This window comes from Rattus norvegicus, chromosome 1 (assembly GCF_036323735.1).
Source record: "Rattus norvegicus strain BN/NHsdMcwi chromosome 1, GRCr8, whole genome shotgun sequence".
NCBI lineage: Eukaryota > Metazoa > Chordata > Mammalia > Rodentia > Muridae > Rattus > Rattus norvegicus.
In genome coordinates, this window is record NC_086019.1 from 161,942,740 (window position 1) to 161,965,305 (window position 22,566).

At 39.8% G+C, this 22,566-nt stretch overlaps 1 protein-coding gene across 4 annotated transcripts in view; it reads right to left on the bottom strand.

Moving 5' to 3' along the window:
• Acer3 (alkaline ceramidase 3) overlaps positions 1 to 22,566 on the bottom strand; it is a 102,406-nt gene that overhangs the window by 27,343 nt on the left and 52,497 nt on the right. For 3 of the 4 annotated variants that reach the window (XM_039101087.2, NM_001401063.1, XM_063271239.1), the window contains 3 exons: positions 21,394 to 21,446; positions 19,846 to 19,927; positions 15,311 to 15,346 (listed from right to left, as the gene is read on the bottom strand). In XM_039101087.2, coding sequence (XP_038957015.1) covers positions 15,311 to 15,346; positions 19,846 to 19,927; positions 21,394 to 21,446 — 171 coding nt within the window. The remainder of the gene's footprint in view (positions 1 to 15,310; positions 15,347 to 19,845; positions 19,928 to 21,393; positions 21,447 to 22,566) is intronic. The other variant, XM_063271242.1, reaches the window with a different exon arrangement.

Sequence of the window (22,566 nt, forward strand, 5' to 3'; positions counted from 1 at the left end):
TATATAGATAGATGGTTTTCAAAAACATCAGAAGTTCATAAAATATGACATTTAAAGATATTTATCTTTTGTTGAGACATAGCTGATCCTAACAGTTCCCCTTTGGTTGAATTAACAAAGAAATTGAACATCTCTATGTCCAGATGAGGTAATACTTTGTGGCTAGGCAGTCACTGGGCAGTAACTGCCTATTTCATCTACAGACTAATACTGTCCAAAAAGGGACACATTATGCAGAATAGTGGACTGATAATCTTTGCCTAGCCAGAATTATCAGCTCTTCTAGATTTCTGCATTTCAAAAGTCTGTCAGTTGATCTTGGGCCAGAAGGCTGAAGACTTGCTTTCCCTTGTTGCTAACAGGGGACTGTGCTAGTAGACATTTGTCTCTACAACCTGTCTCAGTTCTGGAAGCAGTGTGAGGCTTCCTATGGTTATAGATATTTGGTCATTCTCAGATTTCTGACGGGGTTGAAGACTAATTAGTCTCATAGCCTACCCAAGCTAATTAACTTTGAGAAAGCAAAGTCATCTGGATGATTTTCTAATGGTAATAGTTGTGCACAGCTTATATTTGATGAAAAAGAGTGTTTTTTAATTAAACAGAAAGGGTGATGTGTAGGATGATGTCATTATGTAGCAAAGCAGATCCAGCATAAGGCAAAGCCTATCACTGCATGAGAAGGAAAGGTAGGAGGGAAAAGTCTAGGAAGGAGAGAAGAGGAGGAGGAGAAGTCAGAAAATCAAGATGGAGACAATGGAGCAGGAATGATCCAGATGCAGATGGACTAGGTTGATTTTATCTTGTCTAGGTGGGCAGTTTATATCTTTATTAATTGGCAGTGAATTTATTGTGTGGATGTACTGTGGATTGAGAATATAACATATAAATCTGATTGTTGGGTTACAAAAAGAAGCAAACTGAGGTTTTCTGTAATAGTCTCCATCTGTTGCAAAGAGAAGGCAAAGGGTGAAGATTATACTTACCTCTGGGTATAAGGATAAATGTTTATAGATTGTTGTTAGGAATTATACTAGTTTAGTAAAGTAGTGGTTGTAGATTTACCTCCAATAACCACAAGCAATCAAAATGCAGAGGGGTAGAACCCAGTCCCAATAAACACATCTACAAAACAGTTCCCACACCTAAGGCTCAGGGAATATTTTAGAAGAGGTGATGGAAAAATTGTAAGAGCCAGAAAATTGGGGAGTTTGCTGTGTCTCTCCTAGTAATATTACAAGCTACACCCATTAAATCTCACCAACACGGACTGTCTAAATATGAGCTGGACAAGAATGACACCAATCAGTATGCCAAACCGGACCAAAAAAAAAAAAAAAAAACAACCCATGAGGCCTCAACCTTACACAAAGGACTATAGGCAACTGAGGAAAGTTGGAAATAGGAGAAATGGCCTTCCCAAGGGAAGAACACACCAACTGGTTGTCCAGTTCCAAACAACCACCCTGAAAACATAATATACTGGTAGCAGGATATGGACAAGCAGGTCATATTTAAGAATAAATACATATATACATATATACATATATGAATGCAATAACAATTAGCTTGAAAAAGAAGCCATGAGTTTGAAGGAGAGTGGGAGGAGTATATGACAGGGTTTGGAAGGAGGAAAGGGAAGGTAATTAAATTATAATCACTTTTTAAAAAAGGCAAGCTGAGAAATCCATGAGGAGGACACCAGTCAGTCTTATGGTCTCAGCTTGAGTTCCTACTTCCAAGTTCCTGCTTTAGATCCTGCCTTGACTTCTGTGCATGATGGATTGTAAGCTGTAATAAACCCTTTCCTTTTCAAGATGTTTTGGTCATGGTGTTTATTGCAGCAATAGAAGACAAGCTAGAATAGCTCTGAAGTCTTTTTCTTCTAGACTAGTTCCCCACTCTTTCCTTGCTTGATGAATTTAGCTTTTGTGGCCCACAGAATCTTGTTACATAAAAGTAACTTTTATTCTCTTGTAATTGTTGTCTGAGAGGCTTACTGACTCAGTCTGTTAACCTAGGCTTAGTCCTGAAAGTGTCTAGCCTCTGTGCAATCTAATCTAGACCTAGAATGTTTTCAGTCTTTCAGACGTACTACTGAGTAGCTCACCCTTTCTTGTTCTTTCTGAACTCTAGCTGGCTGGTTCAACTCAACTGTTCTGGCCTCAAATTCCTCTCCCAGCTGCCTGATTCAATCTGGCTTTTCTCTAGGATTCTGAATTCCTTTGCTTGGCCTCAAATTAACACTAGCAATCTTTTCTAATCTTCTGGCTCCTCATTCTCTTGCTCATTCTGTCTTTACCTGTGTTTAGCTTGTTCTCTCTTTAATCTGTCTCTGTAAAACTCTCCAGGTAAAACTGCCTCCTTCACCCTCTCTGTGCTGCTCCACTCTCCCTCTCAACTCTACTGTATTCCTGTGCTGTACTCTCTTCCTCCTGTACTGACTGTCTCTCCCTTAAGTAGCTTCCTTTTCCTCTCTTTTCTCTTGAGAATTGGGCTTATCCTATTCTGTCAAATCTTTCTCTGATTTCTCATTTTTTTTCCTGCAACTCTATCAGACATCACTTTCAAACATGGGTGCTTCCTTCTAAAAACTGACTTTACCGTCATTATGTGGGATTAAAGGAGTATTAAGGGCGTGTCTGAATTCCAGCTAGAGGAATTAAAGGAGTGTGCTAAGGGTTGAGCCACACTCTAACTAGAAACAGGTTCAAGTATTCTGTAACACTTGGCCTAGGCTAGTTTGAATTTACAATCCTTTTTCCCTAAACCCTCAGAGTTCTGGGATTACAGGCATGTACTGTCTGGCTTACAACTTTGATATTTCTAAAGGTTATAATCAAGTTCCTCTGGAGAATCTCCTTTAGTTTGGGTTTGTTTTTATATCTCTTCATGATTTACTAAAATGTTGCTGTGTCCTCAAGTGCACATCAGGAGAAACATGATACCCATTTGATACCCATTACTGGCAACACTAAATTCACTGTAGATTTCTCTAAATATAGCATCCAAACTAGGAGTTCATATTAATAGTGATCTCAAATTCTTTATCCATTCTCCTGCCCCAGGTCCCAGGGTGCTAGGATTAAAGGTGTGCACTACCAAGCCCAACTATCTCATTCTAAATTTGAAACTTCTTCCAACAGTGGGAAATACAGCTAGTTTGTTCAACTGCTTGGTAATTTATTATAAAGAATAGTAGAGAGAGAGGCAGACAAGCCTGGGAAACCAGAAGAGACTGCTCCCTGCACACATATCTCGGACGCCAGAGGAAAAAGCCAAAGACGATCTGGAACCCTGGTGCACTGAAGCTCCCGGAAGGGGCGGCACAGGTCTTCCTGGTTGCTGCCGCTGCAGAGAGCCCCTGGGCAGCACCCCACGAGCGAACCTGAGCCTCGGGACCACAGGTAAGACCAAATTTTCTGCTGCAAGAAAGCTGCCTGGTGAGCTTGGGACACACGGAAGCAGAATTTCTCTAGGAGCAGGCACGTTCTGTGTTTACCGGAAGTCCCACACCCGCGGATCCCGGCCCGCAGCAGCTCTCTGCTCCGAGACCCGGTGAGAGAGAGACCCAACCGCCTGGTCAGGTGGGCACTCCTGAGGCTGCAGAGCGGAAGAGACCACCAACACTGCTCACCCCTGCCCACATCCCTGGCCCAAGAGGAAACTGTATAAGGCCTCTGGGCTCCCAGGGGGAGGGCCCAGGAGCGGCAGGACCCCTACCTGAGACACCGCCGGAACCTGATAGAAACAGACCGCATAAACAGTTCTCTGCACCCAAATCCCGTGGGAGGGAGAGCTAAACCTTCAGAGAGGCAGACAAGCCTGGGAAACCAGAAGAGACTGCTCCCTGCACACACATCTTGGACGCCAGAGGAAAAAGCCAAAGACGATCTGGAACCCTGGTGCACTGAAGCTCCCGGAAGGGGCGGCACAGGTCTTCCTGGTTGCTGCCGCTGCAGAGAGCCCCTGGGCAGCACCCCACGAGCGAACCTGAGCCTCGGGACCACAGGTAAGACCAAATTTTCTGCTGCAAGAAAGCTGCCTGGTGAACTCAAGACACAGGCCCACAGGAACAGCTGAAGACCTGTAGAGAGGAAAAACTACACACCCGAAAGCAGAACACTCTGTCCCCATAACTGACTGAAAGAGAGGAAAACAGGTCTACAGCACTCCTGACACACAGGCTTATAGGACAGTCTAGCCACTGTCAGAAATAGCAGAACAAAGTAACACTAGAGATAATCTGATGGCGAGAGGCAAGCGCAGGAACCCAAGCAACAGAAACCAAGTCTACATGGCACCATCGGAGCCCAATTCTCCCATCAAAACAAACATGGAATATCCAAACACACCAGAAAAGCAAGATCTAGTTCCAAAATCATTTTTGATCATGATGCTGGAGGACTTCAAGAAAGACGTGAAGAACTCCCTTAGAGAACAAGTAGAAGCCTACAGAGAGGAATCGCAAAAATGCCTGAAAGAATCGCAAAAATCCCTGAAAGAATTCCAGGAAAACATAAATAAACAAGTAGAAGCCCATAGAGAGGAGACACAAAAATCCCTGAAAGAATTCCAGGAAAACACAATCAAACAGTTGAAGGAATTAAAAATGGAAATAGAAGCAATCAAGAAAGAACACATGGAAACAACCCTGGATATAGAAAACCAAAAGAAGAGACAAGGAGCTGTAGATACAAGCTTCACCAACAGAATACAAGAGATGGAAGAGAGAATCTCAGGAGCAGAAGATTCCATAGAAATCATTGACTCAACTGTCAAAGATAATGTAAAGCGGAAAAAGCTACTGGTCCAAAACATACAGGAAATCCAGGACTCAATGAGAAGATCAAACCTAAGGATAATAGGTATAGAAGAGAGTGAAGACTCCCAGCTCAAAGGACCAGTAAATATCTTCAACAAAATCATAGAAGAAAACTTCCCTAACCTAAAAAAAGAGATACCCATAGACATACAAGAAGCCTACAGAACTCCAAATAGATTGGACCAGAAAAGAAACACCTCCCGTCACATAATTGTCAAAACACCAAACGCACAAAATAAAGAAAGAATATTAAAAGCAGTAAGGGAAAAAGGTCAAGTAACATATAAAGGGAGACCGATCAGAATCACACCAGACTTCTCGCCAGAAACTATGAAGGCCAGAAGATCCTGGACTGATGTCATACAGACCCTAAGAGAACACAAATGCCAGCCCAGGTTACTGTATCCAGCAAAACTCTCAATTAACATTGATGGAGAAACCAAGATATTCCATGACAAAACCAAATTTACACAATATCTTTCTACAAATCCAGCACTACAAAGGATAATAAATGGTAAAGCCCAACATAAGGAGGCAAGCTATACCCCAGAAGAAGCAAGAAACTAATCGTCTTGGCAACAAAACAAAGAGAATGAAAGCACACAAACATAACCTCACATCCAAGTATGAATATAAAGGGAAACAATAATCACTATTCCTTAATATCTCTCAATATCAATGGCCTCAACTCCCCAATAAAAAGACATAGATTAACAAACTGGATACGCAACGAGGACCCTGCATTCTGCTGCCTACAGGAAACACACCTCAGAGACAAAGACAGACACTACCTCAGAGTGAAAGGCTGGAAAACAACTTTCCAAGCAAATGGTCAGAAGAAGCAAGCTGGAGTAGCCATTCAAATATCAAATAAAATCAATTTCCAACTAAAAGTCATCAAAAAAGATAAGGAAGGACACTTCATATTCATCAAAGGAAAAATCCACCAAGATGAACTCTCAATCCTAAATATCTATGCCCCAAATACAAGGGCACCTACATACGTAAAAGAAACCTTACTAAAGCTCAAAACACACATTGCACCTCACACAATAATAGTGGGAGATTTCAACACCCCACTCTCATCAATGGATAGATCATGGAAACAGAAATTAAACAGTGATGTCGACAGACTAAGAGAAGTCATGAGCCAAATGGACTTAACGGATATTTATAGAACATTCTATCCTAAAGCAAAAGGATATACCTTCTTCTCAGCTCCTCATGGTACTTTCTCCAAAATTGACCATATAATTGGTCAAAAAACGGGCCTCAACAGGTACAGAAAGATAGAAATAATCCCATGCGTGCTATCGGACCACCACGGCCTAAAACTGGTCTTAAATAACAGTAAGGGAAGAATGCCCACATATACGTGGAAATTGAACAATGCTCTACTCAATGATAACCTAGTCAAGGAAGAAATAAAGAAAGAAATTAAAAACTTTTTAGAATTTAATGAAAATGAAGATACAACATACCCAAACTTATGGGACACAATGAAAGCTGTGCTAAGAGGAAAACTCATAGCGCTGAGTGCCTGCAGAAAGAAACAGGAAAGAGCATATGTCAGCAGCTTGACAGCACACCTAAAAGCTCTAGAACAAAAAGAAGCAAATACACCCAGGAGGAGTAGAAGGCAGGAAATAATCAAACTCATAGCTGAAATCAACCAAGTAGAAACAAAAAGGACCATAGAAAGAATCAACAGAACCAAAAGTTGGTTCTTTGAGAAAATCAACAAGATAGATAAACCCTTAGCCAGACTAACGAGAGGACACAGAGAGTGCGTCCAAATTAACAAAATCAGAAATGAAAAGGGAGACATAACTACAGATTCAGAGGAAATTCAAAAAATCATCAGATCTTACTATAAAAACCTATATTCAACAAAATTTGAAAATCTTCAGGAAATGGACAATTTCCTAGACAGATACCAGGTATCGAAGTTAAATCAGGAACAGATAAACCAGTTAAACAACCCCATAACTCCTAAGGAAATAGAAGCAGTCATTAAAGGTCTCCCAACCAAAAAGAGCCCAGGTCCAGACGGGTTTAGTGCAGAATTCTATCAAACCTTCATAGAAGACCTCATACCAATATTATCCAAACTATTCCACAAAATTGAAACAGATGGATCACTACCGAATTCCTTCTACGAAGCCACAATTACTCTTATACCTAAACCACACAAAGACACAACAAAGAAAGAGAACTTCAGACCAATTTCCCTTATGAATATCGACGCAAAAATACTCAATAAAATTCTGGCAAACCGAATTCAAGAGCACATCAAAACAATCATCCACCATGATCAAGTAGGCTTCATCCCAGGCATGCAGGGATGGTTTAATATACGGAAAACCATCAACGTGATCCATTATATAAACAAACTGAAAGAACAGAACCACATGATCATTTCATTAGATGCTGAGAAAGCATTTGACAAAATTCAACACCCCTTTATGATAAAAGTCCTGGAAAGAATAGGAATTCAAGGCCCATACCTAAACATAGTAAAAGCCATATACAGCAAACCAGTTGCTAACATTAAACTAAATGGAGAGAAACTTGAAGCAATCCCACTAAAATCAGGGACTAGACAAGGCTGCCCACTCTCTCCCTACTTATTCAATATAGTTCTTGAAGTTCTAGCCAGAGCAATCAGACAACAAAAGGAGATCAAGGGGATACAGATCGGAAAAGAAGAGGTCAAAATATCACTATTTGCAGATGACATGATAGTATATTTAAGTGATCCCAAAAGTTCCACCAGAGAACTACTAAAGCTGATAAACAACTTCAGCAAAGTGGCTGGGTATAAAATTAACTCAAATAAATCAGTTGCCTTCCTCTATACAAAAGAGAAACAAGCCGAGAAAGAAATTAGGGAAACGACACCCTTCATAATAGACCCAAATAATATAAAGTACCTCGGTGTGACTTTAACCAAGCAAGTAAAAGATCTGTACAATAAGAACTTCAAGACACTGAGGAAAGAAATTGAAGAAGACCTCAGAAGATGGAAAGATCTCCCATGCTCATGGATTGGCAGGATTAATATAGTAAAAATGGCCATTTTACCAAAAACAATCTACAGATTCAATGCAATCCCCATCAAAATACCAATCCAATTCTTCAAAGAGTTAGACAGAACAATTTGCAAATTCATCTGGAGTAACAAAAAACCCAGGATAGCTAAAGCTATCCTCAACAATAAAAGGACTTCAGGGGGAATCACTATCCCTGAACTCAAGCAGTATTACAGAGCAATAGTGATAAAAACTGCATGGTATTGGTACAGAGACAGACAGATAGACCAATGGAATAGAATTGAAGACCCAGAAATGAACCCACACACCTATGGTCACTTGATTTTTGACAAAGGAGCCAAAACCATCCAATGGAAAAAAGATAGCATTTTCAGCAAATGGTGCTGGTTCAACTGGAGGGCAACATGTAGAAGAATGCAGATCGATCCATGCTTCTCACCCTGTACAAAGCTTAAGTCCAAGTGGATCAAGGACCTCCACATCAAACCAGACACACTCAAACTAATAGAAGAAAAACTAGGGAAGCATCTGGAACACATGGGCACTGGAAAAAATTTCCTGAACAAAACACCAATGGCTTATGCTCTAAGATCAAGAATCGACAAATGGGATCTCATAAAACTGCAAAGCTTCTGTAAGGCAAAGGACACTGTGGTTAGGACAAAACGGCAACCAACAGATTGGGAAAAGATCTTTACCAATCCTACAACAGATAGAGGCCTTATATCCAAAATATACAAAGAACTCAAGAAGTTAGACCGCAGGGAAACAAATAACCCTATTAAAAAATGGGGTTCAGAGCTAAACAAAGAATTCACAGCTGAGGAATGCCGAATGGCTGAGAAACACCTAAAGAAATGTTCAACATCTTTAGTCATAAGGGAAATGCAAATCAAAACAACCCTGAGATTTCACCTCACACCAGTGAGAATGGCTAAGATCAAAAACTCAGGTGACAGCAGATGCTGGCGAGGATGTGGAGAAAGAGGAACACTCCTCCATTGTTGGTGGGATTGCAGACTGGTAAAACCATTCTGGAAATCAGTCTGGAGGTTCCTCAGAAAATTGGACATTGAACTGCCTGAGGATCCAGCTATACCTCTCTTGGGCATATACCCAAAAGATGCCTCAACATATAAAAGAGACACGTGCTCCACTATGTTCATCGCAGCCTTATTTATAATAGCCAGAAAATGGAAAGAACCCAGATGCCCTTCAACAGAGGAATGGATACAGAAAATGTGGTACATCTACACAATGGAATATTACTCAGCTATCAAAAACAACGAGTTTATGAAATTCGTAGGCAAATGGTTGGAACTGGAAAATATCATCCTGAGTGAGCTAACCCAATCACAGAAAGACATACATGGTATGCACTCATTGATAAGTGGCTATTAGCCCAAATGCTTGAATTACCCTAGATCCCTAGAACAAACGAAACTCAAGACGGATGATCAAAATGTGAATGCTTCACTCCTTCTTTAAATGAGGAAAAAGAATACCCTTGGCAGGGAAGGGAGAGGCAAAGATTAAAACAGAGACTGAAGGAACACCCATTCAGAGCCTGCCCCACATGTGGCCCATACATATACAGCCACCCAATTAGACAAGATGGATGAAGCAAAGAAGTGCAGACCGACAGGAGCCGGATGTAGATCGCTCCTGAGAGACACAGCCAGAATACAGCAAATACAGAGGCGAATGCCAGCAGCAAACCACTGAACTGAGAATAGGTCCCCTACTGAAGGAATCAGAGAAAGAACTGGAAGAGCTTGAAGGGGCTCGAGACCCCAAAAGTACAACAATGCCAAGCAACCAGAGCCTCCAGGGACTAAGCCACTACCTAAAGACTATACATGGACTGACCCTGGACTCTGACCCCATAGGTAGCAATGAATATCCTAGTAAGAGCACCAGTGGAAGGGGAAGCCCTGGGTCCTGCTAAGACTGAACCCCCAGTGAACTAGTCTATGGGGGGAGGGCGGCAATGGGGGGAGGGTTGGGAGGGGAACACCCATAAGGAAGGGGAGGGGGGAGGGGGATGTTTGCCCGGAAACCGGGAAAGGGAATAACACTCGAAATGTATATAAGAAATACTCAAGTTAATAAAAAAAAAAAAAGAATAGTAGAAAGAGGCTGGAGAGATGGTTCAGTGGTTAAGAGCACTGTCTGCTCTTCCAGAAGACCCGAGTTTAATTCCCAGTAACCACATGGTGGCTCACAACCATCTGTAATGGGATCTGATGCCTTCTTCTGGTGTCTGAGGACAGCTACAGTGTACTCATTAAATAAGTCTTTAAAAAAAAAAGTTTCTTTAAAAAAAAAAAAACACTACCAAGGATGTAGACGAATAAGAAGTGTGTGCACATATAAGCTAAGAACACAGCGCTACCTTGACTTTTCATTGCTGGGCCTAGGATATAAACCACATTACACATGAATAGGCTCAATTTTTAACCTTCTTCCCTTTTTATCAGCACATATTATTGTTATATGTAACGAAGAAAATATTTCTTACTGGAAAACACGTAGCTACTACAATATGGGTAGTTAAATTAATAGTTTGTTGTTTTTATTATATAGAACAGATTCAAATAAGCCTAAAACACAAAGTGAAACTGATGGTAATGAAATTATAAATCCTCCTAAATAAAATGGCAATCATATAGTGATATGACTGCAAATTACACTAAATGAGAAAGCGATGATGCCCTTTACTACAGTGTCAATGAGTGCATGCTTTCCAATAGCCCAAGGAAAAAGGCAAGGCCCCCAAAAGGAAGTTACAGATGTTATTTCAACAAATAGATTATAGTTATAGATGATTATTGTATTGAGTTTTAAAAGCTACAGGAATATTTATTTTCTATATAAGCATTTAAAAGTATAAGGCTATAGGAGTTCTCTGGTGGAATTTTTGGGGTCACTGAAGTATACTATCATATTATCTGCAAATAGTGATATTTTGACTTCTTCCTTTCCAATTTGTATCCCTTTGACCTCTTTTTGTTGTCTAATTGCTCTGGCTAGGACTTCAAGTACTATATTGAATAGGAAGGGAGAGAGTGGCTAGATATAAAATTAACTAAAACAAATCAGTAGCCTTCCTCTACTCAAAGGATAAACAGGCTGAAAAAAATTAGGGAAATGACACCCTTCACAATAGCCACAAATAATATAAAATATCTTGGTGTGACTCTAAGAAAGCGGGTGAAAGATCTGTATGAAAAGAATTTCAAGTCTCTGAAGAAAGAAACTGAAGAAAATCTCAGAAGATAAAAAGACCTCTCATGCTCATGGATTGGCAAGATTAATATAATAAAAATGGTCATCTTGCTGAAAGCAATCTATAGATTCAATGCAATCCTCATCAAAACTCCGACTCAATTCTTCATAGACTTAAAAAGAGCAATTTGCAAATTCGCTTGGAATAACAAAATACCCAGGATAGCAAAAACTATTCTCAACAATAAAAAAACTTGTGGGGGAATCACCATCCCTGACCTCCAGCTGTATTACACAGCATGATACAAATCATGATACAAACTTCATGGTATTAATACAGAGACAGGCAGGTAGATCAATGGAATAGAATTGAAGAACCAGAAATGAACCCACACACTTATGGTCACTTGATCTTTGACAAAAGATCTAAAACTATCCAATGAAAAAGACAGCATTTTCAACAAATGGTGCTGGTTCAACTGGAGGTCAGCATGTAGAAGAATCCAAATTGATTCATTCTCATCACCTTGTACAAAGCTCAAGTCCAAATGGATCAAAGACCTCCACATAAAACCAGATACACTGAAATGAATAGAAGAGAAAGTAAGGAAGAGCCTCGAACCTAAAGCCACAGGGAAAAATCTGAACAGAACACTAATGATTTATGCTCTAAGATCAAGAATTAACAAATGGGACCTCATAAAATTGCAAAGCTTCTGTAAGGCAAAGACACTGTCAATAGGACACAATGACAACTAACAGATTGGGAAAAGATCTTTACCAATACAACATCTGATAAAGGATAATATCCAAAATATACAAAGAACTCAAGAATTTAGACTCCAGAGAGCCAAATAATCCTATTAAAAATGGGGTATAGAGCTAAACAAAAAATTCTCAGCTGAGGAATATCAAATGGCTGAGAAGCACCTAAAGAAATGCTCAACATCCTTAGTCATCAGGGAAATGCAAATCAAAGCAACCCTGAGATTACACCTCACATCAGTCAGAATGGCTAAGATCAAAAACTCAAGTGACAGCAGATGCTGGTGAGGATGTGGAGAAATAGGAACACTCCTCCATTGGTGGTGGGATTGCAAGCTGGTACTCTGGAAATCAGTCTGGCGGTTCCTCAGAAAACTGGACATAGTACTACCTGAGGACCCAGCTATACCACTCCTGGGCATACATCCAAAAGATGTTCCAACATATAACAAGAACACATGCTCTACTATGTTCATAGCAATCTTATTTATAATAGCCAGAAGCTTGAAAGAACCCAGATGTCCTTCAACAGAGGAATGGATACAGAAAATGTGGTACATTTACACAATGGAATACAACTCAGCTATTAAAAACAATGACTTCATGAAATTCATAGGCAAGTGGAATGAACTAGAAAATATCATCCTGAGTGAGGTAACCCAATCACAAAAGAACACACATGGTATGCACTCATTGATAAGTAGATATTAGCCCAAAAGCTTGGAATACCTAAGAAAAATTCACAGATCATATGAAGCTCAAGAAGAAGGAAGACCAAAATGTAGATGCTTCAGACCTTCTTAGCAGGGAAAACAAAATACTCATGGGAGGAAATACAGAGACAAAGAGTGGGGCAGGAACTGAAGCAAAGGTCATCCAGAGACTGCTCTACCTGGGGGTCCATCCCATATGCAGCCACCAAACCCAGTCACTATTGCTGATGCCAAGAAGTGCTTGCTGACAGGAGCCAGATATGGGTGTCTCCTAAGAAGCTCTGCTAGAGCATTACTGATACAGATGAGGATGCTTGCAGCTAACCAGCAGACTGAGCACAGGGAACCTAATGGAGGAGTTACAGAAAAGACTGGAGGAGCTGAGGGGTTTGCAACCCCATAGGAAGAACAACAACATCAACCAACTAGACCCAGGGACTAAACCACCAACCAATGAGTACACATGGAAAGACCCATGGCTCCAGCCACATATGTAGCAGAGGATGCCATTGACCAGCATCAATAGGAGGAGAAACCCTTGGTCCTGTGAAGGCCCGTTTCCCCAGTGTAGGGGAATGCCAGGGCATCGAGGTGGGAGTGGGTGGGTGGGAGTGGGAGCATCATTATAGAAGCAGGGAGAGAGAGGAGGGGAATGGGAGAGGGGAGAAAGGGGATAACACTAGAAATGTAAATACAAAAAATATCGAAGAAAAAAAAAGTGTAAGGCAGGGGCTGGAGGAATTTGTCAAAGGTTAAGAGCACTGCCTGCTCTTTCAGTGATCCTGAGTTCAATTCCTAGCAACCACATGGTGGCTCATAACCATCCATAATGAGATTTGGTGCCCTCTTCTGGCACTCCAGCATATATGCAGGCAGGACACTGTATACATAAATAAATAAATCTTTAAAAAAAGTATAAGGTATCTGACATCCCTGAGCCTGAGACGTACATACGTACGTGTACGTGTGTACGTGTGTGTGTGTGTGTGTGTGTGTGTGTGTGTGTGTGTGTGTGTGTGTGTGTGTGTGTGTGTGTGTGTGTGTGTATTTAGGTTTAGGGATGCAGAGAGCTAGAGTCCATGATGCAGAGTGGAAGCAGCAGGCTATAAGAATGGTAGCTGAAGTACAAGCTGAGAGTTCACATCTCTAACTACAAGCAGAAGGCAGAGAGCAAATTCAAATGGCACCAAGTCTCTAAACTTTTAAAGCCCACCTCTAGTGACATACTTCATTCAGAAGAGAATACCTCCTAAACCTGGCAAACAGCACCCTCATTTGGAAACCAAATGTTCAAGTGTCTGAGCCTGTGGGGAATAGTCTCATTCAAACTGCAAGTCATGTAAACCTAGGTTATGATCCTAGCTCTGCCTCTTAAATACTGTATTTGTTGTCTAAAGGCAACTAATTTCATATCTTAGCTCATTTCTCTTAAGATATGCATGCTAATCCCTAATTTGTAGGGCTGTCAGTGAGAACAGAAGTTTGAAATTCATATGGTATCAGGTACAAGACTCCATGTGTAACCTCCACCTCAAAAAAAAGCCACTAAATATATAAGGAGGAAACATTTGAGAAACTTGCAGTTTCGTCTTCTCTAGGTCATAAAAGCCTATAAAGGCTTTTTTTTTTTTTTTTGACAGATCTAACATAGCCTAAGCTGGCCTTTATCTCCTGACCCACTTTCTTCCATCTCCAAAGTGCTGGCATTAGAGGTGTGTGGTACCACATTAGGCTTCATAAAAAATTTTAGGTGCGCGCATATGCATGAAGCTTCTAGGAGTCTTACTGCACTTGTGTTACTGGATACCAACATCCAGCTGGACTGTGACATTGGCTGTACCAGGTATATTCCTATTACCTAGACATAACTCCTGTTTGCAGCTTTGTTTGAAGTGATCTTTGTTTTAAAATTCTTTTGGGGTACTGTCATGTTTTAATCGCAGTAGTCAGGCAAGCAGCAGAGGCAGGTGGATCTCTGTTGAGTTGAAGGCCATAGAGCTTTAAGCCAGCAAGGGGTACAGCCAGCAATCATGTAGCCCATGCTGGCTTTGAACTCACGTTGTAGCTGAGTGTGACCTTGAAGTCCTGATCGTCCTGCAAGGGTGTCTTAGATACTGAAATTACAGGAATGTGCCACCATTCTAGGTCAGTGGCTCTCAACCTGTGGGTCATGACTCTCTGAGGGGTCAATTGACCCTTTCATAAGGGTCACATATCAGATATCCTGCATATCAGATATTTACATTACAATTCACAACAGTAGCAAAATTAAGTTAATTAATTTTATGGTTGGGGTCACCACAACATGAGGAATTGTATTAAAGGGTTGCAGCATTAGGAAGATTGAGAACCAGTGATCTAGGCTAATCGTAAATTTTTGACATTTTACCACTTCATTTTCAAAAGTTGTATTTGCATATAACTTCCTAGAGAAGGGAAACACAGACAACAGGCATGTACTGTTAAACAATTAAATGTTTCATAATTTAAAAAAATTATCACCACTGAGAAGGCTCAGTGGTTAAGGGCATTGGTTCTTGCAGAGAACCCTAGGTTTGATTCCCAGAACCCACATGGCAGCCCCAAGCCATCCATAGCTTCAGTTTCAGGTGATCTGATAACATCCTCTGACCTTCACAGGCACCAAGCATGCACAAGGTACACAGACATACATGTAAGCAAAACGTTCACATAAATAACATAAATACATATTTTTTAAAATTTACCTGATGGAATATAGGCTCTTTTACTTTTAGGTAAATCTGAAAAATATTAGAAGAAACATAAGTGACAGAAGGTATATAAACCTATTCCAACCACTCTGCAAATCCCAAACCTCTTCTTCCCCCGTGTTATTGTAACCAGAGTCCAGCCATGTAAAACCAATTTCAAATCACTGACAGGTTACTTTAGCATTGGCCTTTGTTTTACCATCAAGGAAGGTCAAGGACACAAGGTTATTCATGAAGGGTGAATAAACTGTGCCAACAACCCCTCGACCACATCTGGTCTACAGCAGAAAGAAAACTGTTTAGAGACCAAACTCAAATTTCTAGCTCTGCTACTTGATTGCTTCAGGCCTTTACTGAGTGTCATTTAGCTTAAAAGAGTTGGTCCTTACCTGAAGAATGGAGAAAGCTAAGCCCAAGTACATGAAAGGATCTAGACATACTAGATCATCAGTAAGTGAAGACATTTAAACAAATTTCTTGTACCTATTTCTGCTTCCAAACTATTCACTACCTAGATGAACCTTCAGTTACACAAACCCAAGTTTCAGGCTTCAGTCTTTGGTGGGTGTTAAGTTCAATGCCTTTGTAAAATTTAATATGTACACACTGTCCACAGATGCACATGTTTTAAATGACACAGTACAGAGGAATCAAAATTCAAATTAATGACCCTTACACTAACATGACAAAGTTCAGGTTTCTAAACTTGGCATCCACAGCCGCCTGCTTCTGCCTTCCTGTCTGGCCTCGGTGCTATCTTCTCCTCATCCAGAAAGCACGTGCTGCTTTTGAGTGCATCACTTTCATGCTTCTGCATCTGTAAACAGATGCTCTTTACTTTGTTCAGAAGTCCTCCCCAACTGGCCAATACTTTTGACAATTCAACATGAATTATTCCTCTTTGGAGTCTTTCCTGATCTCCTCCACTCCCAACAGAAGCAACTATTCACCATCTCCCTATCTATAAGCTTTATGGCAGGAGCCTTCCTAATGGTGTGACCCTTCATTACAGTTCCTGGTGTTGTGGTGACCATGACCGTGCCATGACCATGCTACTTCATTACTGTAACTTGCTATGAACTGTAATGTGAATATCTAATGTGCAGGATCTCTGTGATGACCCACAGGTTGAGAACTGCTGTTTTATAGTATTCTACTGGTTTGTTGCTTTCCCCTATAAGCTAATAGGGGATATCTAGAATCGGGGTTAGACATCTTTATGTCTTCATTTAAAAGTAGTAATTTAATGAAAGAATACAATTTTAAAACTTAGCTAATAATTTATTTTTGAAATAAGTTTCTTACTATAAAAACATCACAATTAATTCCTTTTATCACATATTACCTGTAACTCTGAATCAATAAGGAGAATGTTTACTCCGTGTCTTTACTTCAAAATACTAACTGGAACTCACTAAGTATCTTAGGCTGGCCTTGGACCCACAATCCTCTTGCTTCGGTATCCTGAGTGCAGGGATTACAGGTGAGTACCAACAGGCCACACTTAAGGGGACGTTTCTGAAACATTATGTTTCAGAATTATGGAGTCTTTATTACGTGCCATGGATTAATATTATAGTTAGTATAAAACATATTCTATTCTTCATTTTATGGTAAGAAAAAAACTAGAGGTTAGAAAGAACTAAATAAAAATATTAGATCCAAGCTCACACCCAACTGATTCCAAAGCTTGATTTGTTTCTAATTATAACATCTTTTAACTTACAAATGGGTCCAGTCTTGATTTTGGTGCCAACTTGCTGGATAAACTTAGTTGACTAGGCAAGTCACTAATACTCTAGATTTGATTCCCTTCATTAATAAATAGCATGGCTTCTTTTCATCTTTGAATCTGTAGGCTTCTTTCATTATTAACTAGTACAGTGCTTAGGCAAAGGAGTAGAAAAACTCAGGAAAACAGTGAATAATCTATTCAGCATCTTAACCAGCTGACATTTTCCCTTAGTAGGTTGTTAATCTTTATTTCTCTTACCTATTCAGAGACAACTAATAGTTACTTTTTTATACTATGTATGTATGTATGTATGTATGTATGTATGTATGTATGCATATGATGGCATGACTGTGAAAGCCCAAAGATAACTTTCAAGGGCAAATTCTTTCCTTCCATTATATGGGTTCTGGGAATTGAACTCAAGGTGCCAGGTGTGAGGCAAGCACCGTTACCCGCTGAGTCATCTCACCACCCTGCTCACTCTTCACTTCCAGAATGTTTGTACTCTGTGGCATGAGGCTTCTTTCTTTTCCTCTGATTAATGTTTTTAGTTTCCTTTGCTGGTTTTAGTTCTACATGGTCCTCAAATGTCTGCATTCCATAGGATTATATCTTTTAATAGCGTGCTTTTCAGTTTACTATCTCCATATTTTTGATATAACCTATACCCAACCAACTCCTAAATCTACATCTTCAGTCCAGCCTACCTGTTAAGCCTTGGGTATCATTAATACTCAATACTTCAAACTCAACATATCATAAACCAAATTTATCCATTCCTATACCATGGCATAAGCTTACTATTTATCTTTCCTGAAAAAGATTCTTATAGTTCAATTATTTAATTTGAATTAAAAAGTTTCCCTCTTATTACATCATTGTGTGTGTGTGTGTGTGTGTGTGTGTGTGTGTGTGTGTGCGCGCGCGCGCGCGCACTCATGCCATGGCATGTGTGTGCAAACCAGAAGACATCTTACAGGAAAGAAGTTAGCTTTCTTCCATCATTTAGGTACCAAACATCAAGCTTACGTTGTTAGGCTTAGCAGCAGGGCCCTTTACTCACTGAGCAATTTTGCTGGTCCAATTTATTATTTTTTTAAGGGCATATAGCCCAGGCTAGTCTTAAACTTATTATATAGTTAAAGATGACCTCAGACATCTGATCCTCCTGCCTTCACCTTCCTAACTTCGGTTTTGGGAATGCAGATATCCAAACAACACTTAGTTTTATTCCATACTGAGGATGTAGTGTTTTCTGTGTACCTGGTAAGCACTTGACCAACTGAACTACAATTGCAGTCTCATTATTTTGTATGTATTTTTATCTTTAGTTTAATTGTTTTGTTTTTTGATACAGAGTTTCTCTGTGTAGTTCTGGCCATTCAGGAACTTACTTTGTAGACCACGCTAGCCTCAAACTCAAGAGATTTGCCTGCTTCTGCCTCCTGAGTACTGGGATTAAAGGTGTGCACCACAACTGCCCCACAATTTAATTTTATATTTTAAGAAAGAGACTCATGTAGCCTAGTTCTGAACTTGCTATGCAGTAAGAATGGCCCTTAACTCATGACTCCTGTCTCTGCCTCTGTGTGCTGGGATCACAGGCCTGTCCAATGTGTTGGGCTCCATGTTTTAATTTTAAAAGAAGGTTTTGCTGTGTAGTCTATGCTAGCTGAATTGGGACTATCCTGCCTTGGCCTGCTAAAGTGTTAGGATTACTGGCATGTGCTACCACTTACAAGAGAAGCCATTCTTTGTTCTGCTTCCACCTCCTCTACTCGCTGGGTCATACATCTCACTGACGATGTATGTCAACTTCTTTTCTGCCCCACAGCTACCTAACTTCAGTCGTAGTCCCATATTTGACAAAGTATGCAATTTAATTTAATCCCCAGACTCTTTTAATCTATATTGTTATGTAACAAGTAATTTTTCTAAAACTTGTCTAAATGTGTGTGTGTGTGTGTGTGTGTGTGTGTGTGTGTGTGTGTGTGTGTGTGTATTTTACTTTATGGATCAACACTTAGAAAATAAATTTAAACCCTTACACATAGCATGCTTGGGACTGTATAACCTGACATTTTTGTCTAACACACTAGCCCCATTTACGACATTCCCTTATCACATGGCAACCACCTATAGAAAACCTTTCTCAATTGTAATGACAACTTAATTGAACAATCAAAGCAAAGTATTCAGTAAACATCTGGCACATCGTACATAAGTTAACAATGAAAACAGCCACAGTAGGACCAATGTGGAAAACCTCAGCTCTGGTTTTTAGTAAGTTCACCCTTAAGAAAAGCATTTTTTAACCATTGCTATTACCTAAACATTTACTTTTCAATCTTTACTTTATCTAAAAGAAAATTAAATTTATTTTGGGGACTGGAGATGAGAGATGGCTTATTGGTTAAGAACACTTGTCATTCTTGCAAAGAACCCAGATTCAGTTCCCAGCATCCACATGGTGGCTCACAACCCTCTGAAACTCCAGTTCCAGGGAAGTGCCTTCTGACCTTTGGAGGCACCAGACACATAGATGGTGCACATACATATAGCATACATATAGACAAAACACTCCAAAAAAAAGAATAAACCTAAAATAAACTTTTAAAAGTTTTTTCAATTAAAAGTAATTTCTGAAAAGGAAATAAACATGCCAAGTCTAAAAGTAAGACATTTCAATTGCATAAAAATATTTCAGTTTGAATAGCTTGACATAAAACACCGGAAACTTAACTGTTCCAATCTCCTACATGGCACACCTTACTGGAGATAAAGTATAACTTACCGTGGTTACTATTAAACTGAATAGAACCAGGGTAAAAAGAAGATGGTAGTTTATTGAGCTCTTTGTCTTGAAACACTCAAACCTTTAAAATAAGAGAGAAAGAAAATTACTTTATAATGTATAGCTAAGAACAAACTGAATGCTGTTTACAACTTGCCCACATGACTTATAATTCAGAAGTACTCAGAATTTCTACCCTCCCACCCTCCATGTTAGAAACACTAAATGCCAAGTAATGGTGGTGCACACCTCTAGTCCCAGAGCTCAGGAGCCAGAAGCAGGTGGATCTCTGTGAGTTCAAGGGCAGCCTGCCTACAGAGTGAATACAAGGAAAGCCAGAGATACACAGAAAAACCCTGTCTTGAAAAACCAAAAAGGAAGGAAGGAAAGAAAGGAAAAGGAAAGGGAAGGGGAAGGAAAAGGAAAGGGGAAAGAAAAACGAAAAGACTAAATTGTATACAGATGACAAGAGGCTAATGGGATCAGCAGGAGTCACATGACTTCTGCAGAGACATGAAGTCTCCTTCAAATATGGAGTTAAAGAGACAACTAAGACGGGACTCAAATATGATATCAGACAGCCTAAGGCTGGTATCTGGCAGTCAACGTGAATAAACAAGTGAAAATGAACAGAAAAATAAACTAGATAAAGAGAAAAAATAGAAGACTTAAAGCCATGTGAGGAGAAAGGAATGAAGGAAAGAGAGAGGCACAAGGGCATGCCTTTCCAGTTCTAATAAGGCAAGGTTGTACTCCCTCCTATTTGGTTTCATGGCTGCCCTGTCTGGCTACAGTGAGAGGATCCGCTTAGCCTCTCAGAGACTTGATGTGCCAGGGTTGGGGGATGCTCGAGGAGGCCCCCACCTGCTCCGAGGAGAGAAGAGGGGTAAGGGAAAAGATTGTTGGAGGAGGTAACTGGGAGGGGGGCAGTGAGTAGGAAATAAAAGTGCATAAGTAAAAATTGAAATTAAATTAACATTCAAATTTTAAAAAGTGAATTTCTTTAAAAGAAACTAGTGCTGGCTCAGCAGTTAAGAGTACTTGCTGCTCCTGCAGAAAACCTGGATTCAGTTCCTAACACCTTAATGGTAGCTCACAACCCTCTGTAACTCCAGTTTCAGGGAATCCAATGCCCTTTCCTGCCCTTCTCATACCAGGAAGGCATATAATGCACAAACATACATGCAAGAAAAATGCTCAAACATATAAAATAAAAATAATCTTCTTTTGAAAGTAGTAACTAAAAAAGAATCCATTTATACTACAGTACAGAGAAACTACCCCCAAACGTTTATGGAACAATTTTGTGACAGGATTTGAATATATTCTTCACTCAAGAAAAAGAAAAATGTTTATTTAAGTCAAGTTAAGATATTATCTAAACTGGCATTAGGGCTTTGAGATCATAGTTGTTATATAAAACCTTACTGCAATTTACCAGAAACTAAACTCTTATTAATGTCACATTTTTATCTTTTACATTACATAGCCTAGTAATGTAATTGGACCAAAAACCACACTGAACTGAATTTAAATGTAAGTACTCACATGCAGTATACAAATATGCAGCAACTGTAAATCATGGGGAGCTCATCCAACAGCTACATGAAGCAGAGAAACAAAGATGTGAATACAGTACAGCTACAGTTTATGAAGTTAAACTTCAGACTGATTATGATGGTCGTCCCTTAAGCTAGAAAAGTGCCTCAGTTGTACAGTGCATTGTGTAACATGCATGGGCCCTGGGTTCAACTCCTAGTTGCTCCCCCTAAAATTATTAATTCTTATTTAATTTCTTTTACTAATTTTTAATATATTCATCACCTCCAACTAACTTGTACAGTTTGTTGTTTTTAAACCATCAAAGTTATCTATCTATGCTTTCTAAGGAACACATCTAAGTGGCACATCTGACTGACTTTCCCCGAAGAGCAATTAGAGTCCAGGCCAATGAAATACGAAATGGTTGTAAATGTGCTGATTTGAGAAATATTTAAGAAGTAAAATAAACAGATTTGTTTTTAATTTTATAGAAAGGCAAAGAAAACAAAACTATAAAGGACATCAAGTTTCTTGCTTAACAATTCAGGATATATTAGTACAGTTTAATGAGATTATGGAAGCAGAGAAAATGACAAGAACAATTTTCAGCATTTGGAGTTTAAAGAACCTGACATAGATAGTATGTAGACATGTCAATCAAGTAATAAGAAGGACAAATCTGTAGCTCAAAGATATGAACTCCAGATATTTGTGGCTTACTTAAAATGACTACATTAACAAAAGTATAAATATTCATTCATTGGTGCGTGCATGCATGTGAAGGCAAGTGATGTTTTTCCTCAAGCACCCATCTTGTTTTTTGAAACAGAGTCTCTCACTGATCTGGAGTTTGCAGTTAGGGTGAACTGGCTAGCAGCCACAAAGCACCAAGAGTCTGCCTGTCTCTGACTGGGGCTACGAGCATACACTGCCACCCTTGGCACTTGTATGTGGATTCTGGGACTCAAACTCAGATTCTCATTCTTGCACGACACGCACTTTACTGACTGAGTTATCATTATATCTTATTTATTGTTGTTTTTACTTTATTAATTTAGCAGACAGAGGGTATTGTTGGGCCTGCATGTACCCTGCACATGTGTGGAGCTAGAGGACAAAGTATGGAAGTTGGTTCTCTCCTTCCACCATTGGGATCACAGGGATCATACTCGGGTAGTT